At 42.3% G+C, this 2052-nt stretch overlaps 1 protein-coding gene across 1 annotated transcript in view; it reads left to right on the top strand.

Annotated features, from left to right (window-relative positions):
• The first annotated feature begins 575 nt into the window (after positions 1 to 575).
• LOC106871240 (sushi, von Willebrand factor type A, EGF and pentraxin domain-containing protein 1) overlaps positions 576 to 2052 on the top strand; it is a 59062-nt gene continuing 57585 nt past the window's right edge. Inside the window, exon 1 of the mRNA XM_052977713.1 lies at positions 576 to 1706. Coding sequence (XP_052833673.1) covers positions 636 to 1706 — 1071 coding nt within the window. The 5' untranslated portion in view covers positions 576 to 635. The remainder of the gene's footprint in view (positions 1707 to 2052) is intronic.

Genomic DNA, 2052 nt, shown 5'->3' with positions numbered 1-2052 from the left:
TATATATATATATATATATATATATATATATATATATATGTTTGTGTGTGTTTGTCCACCACCATCTCTGACAGCCGATTTTGGTGTTTACGTCTCCGTGACCTAGTGGTTTGGCAAAAAAGACCGGTAAAGTAAGGACTAGGAATACAAAGAATAAGTCCTGGGGTCGATTTCTTCGACTAAAGGTGGTGCTCCAGCATGGACGCAATCTATATAAGAATATACATATGCATCAATAAAAGAATATATTGACAAAACTTTAGCTGGCCCAAGATGTCACGCAGTGGGACTGAACCCGGAGCCGTATACTTAGGAAGTAACCTTCTTACCACACAGTCACCCTTGCGTGGTTGATAAATAGAATTAGTTTGTTAAATACGTGGACCTTTTCAAAAGACAAACCCAGGCCCCGAGGGCAAAAGTATTTTAAAGAACTGTTTGGAAATTACAACAATAAATTGAGAATCTGGCTGCTATTTTTAGCTTGTGGAGTGGCCGCATGAATTCGGTGCCGTTGTCTGGCGCAGGTTGTTGTTGTTGTTGTTGGTCTGTGATTGGTTCGGCGATTCTTGTTTTGAAAATCAGCAGCAAAACACTTTTTCTCTCGTCGCAGAACTTAAGAAGTTGAACTCCAGATGCTGCCACGATCAGCATCCTTCTGCCTCGCGGCTGATATTGTCACAAATACAACTGCTGCTGCTACTACTACATCCATTACCACAACCGACAACATTGACAGCACCGTCCGTACTATGGAGAACAACAACAGCAATAACAGAAATAATATCACCACTACCACTGATATCACCACCAACACCACCATTACCAACAACAATATTAACAGTCTCGTTTCTAAGCAACAGTCACCGTCGCACCTCCAGCACCCTTCCCTTCATCAGGTCCATCCCCACCACCACCACCACCACCACTACCGTCATAACAATCAGAACCATCATCACAAACAAAACATACTTCATAGTCAACATCTTCCTCCTCATCACCACCATCATCATCATCCCCACCATCAACAACAACAACAAGACAACAAAAAGCACATCCACCACCAGCACCACCATCACAAAAACCAGCCACAACAACAACAACAATGCCCACGTCGACAGAAGTGGATGGTCAGAGCCCTGCTGGTTCTGATGACGACAATGGTCACCAACAGTTTACCGGTTCTCGCCAGATCTTCGTCCTTCACAAATGGGTTTTACCGAAGGCATTATTACAATGCCATCGAACACCACCACAGCGATGCAGTCGAGGGTAACAGTATCAACAGTATTGACAGTGTGGGGTCCCACATAAAAAGCGTGCAACCCCATCAGTTAAAATCCAAAGACAAGGTCCAGTTTTTGGGGGCCGTTTTAAAAAGGCACATCTCAGATCTTCGTCAGACGAAAAACAAACAAGTTGAACTTGTCTTCCTTGTTGACAATTCCGGCAGTGTGGGCCACCATAACTTCTTCAATGAAATCAAATTCGTCCGCAAGCTTTTGGCCGATTTCACAGTCGACCAAAACACAACACGGGTCGCCGTCGTCACGTTTTCGTCAAAAACGAAAATTATCAAAAACGTTGACTTCTTAACCGACCCAACGGCGGATAACCACAAGTGTTCCTTACTAGAGGACTACTTACCCAGAATCAGATATCTAGGGGGCGGCACCTTCACACTAGGAGCCTTCAGAATAGCAAACGTAAGTATTTCTGTAATTTTTTTATGTTTCCACATTCTTCATATTTTCTTGTTTTTAATCTTTGTTTTCTTTCGTTTTTCTTGCCATCTTCTGTCCTTCTGTGAGTTTCGTAATATACAAAGCTCATATTTCACACACACACACACACACACACACAGATGTCCGCGCGGTATGTAAATATGTTTGTACCAACACAACCATACAGTTACACATATATATATATATAGATATAGCTATCTCTCTGTCTGTCTGTCTATTTATATTTATAGCTATCTCTCTGTCTGTCTATCGTTTTGTTTGCGTGTGTGAGAATCTACCACGAATACGTGTAGGTACATGTGTATGA

The sequence above is a fragment of the Octopus bimaculoides genome, chromosome 28 (genome assembly GCF_001194135.2).
Source record: "Octopus bimaculoides isolate UCB-OBI-ISO-001 chromosome 28, ASM119413v2, whole genome shotgun sequence".
Lineage (NCBI taxonomy): Eukaryota > Metazoa > Mollusca > Cephalopoda > Octopoda > Octopodidae > Octopus > Octopus bimaculoides.
Note: the sequence above shows the minus strand (reverse complement) of the source record. Positions and strands in the feature narration are given on the sequence as shown.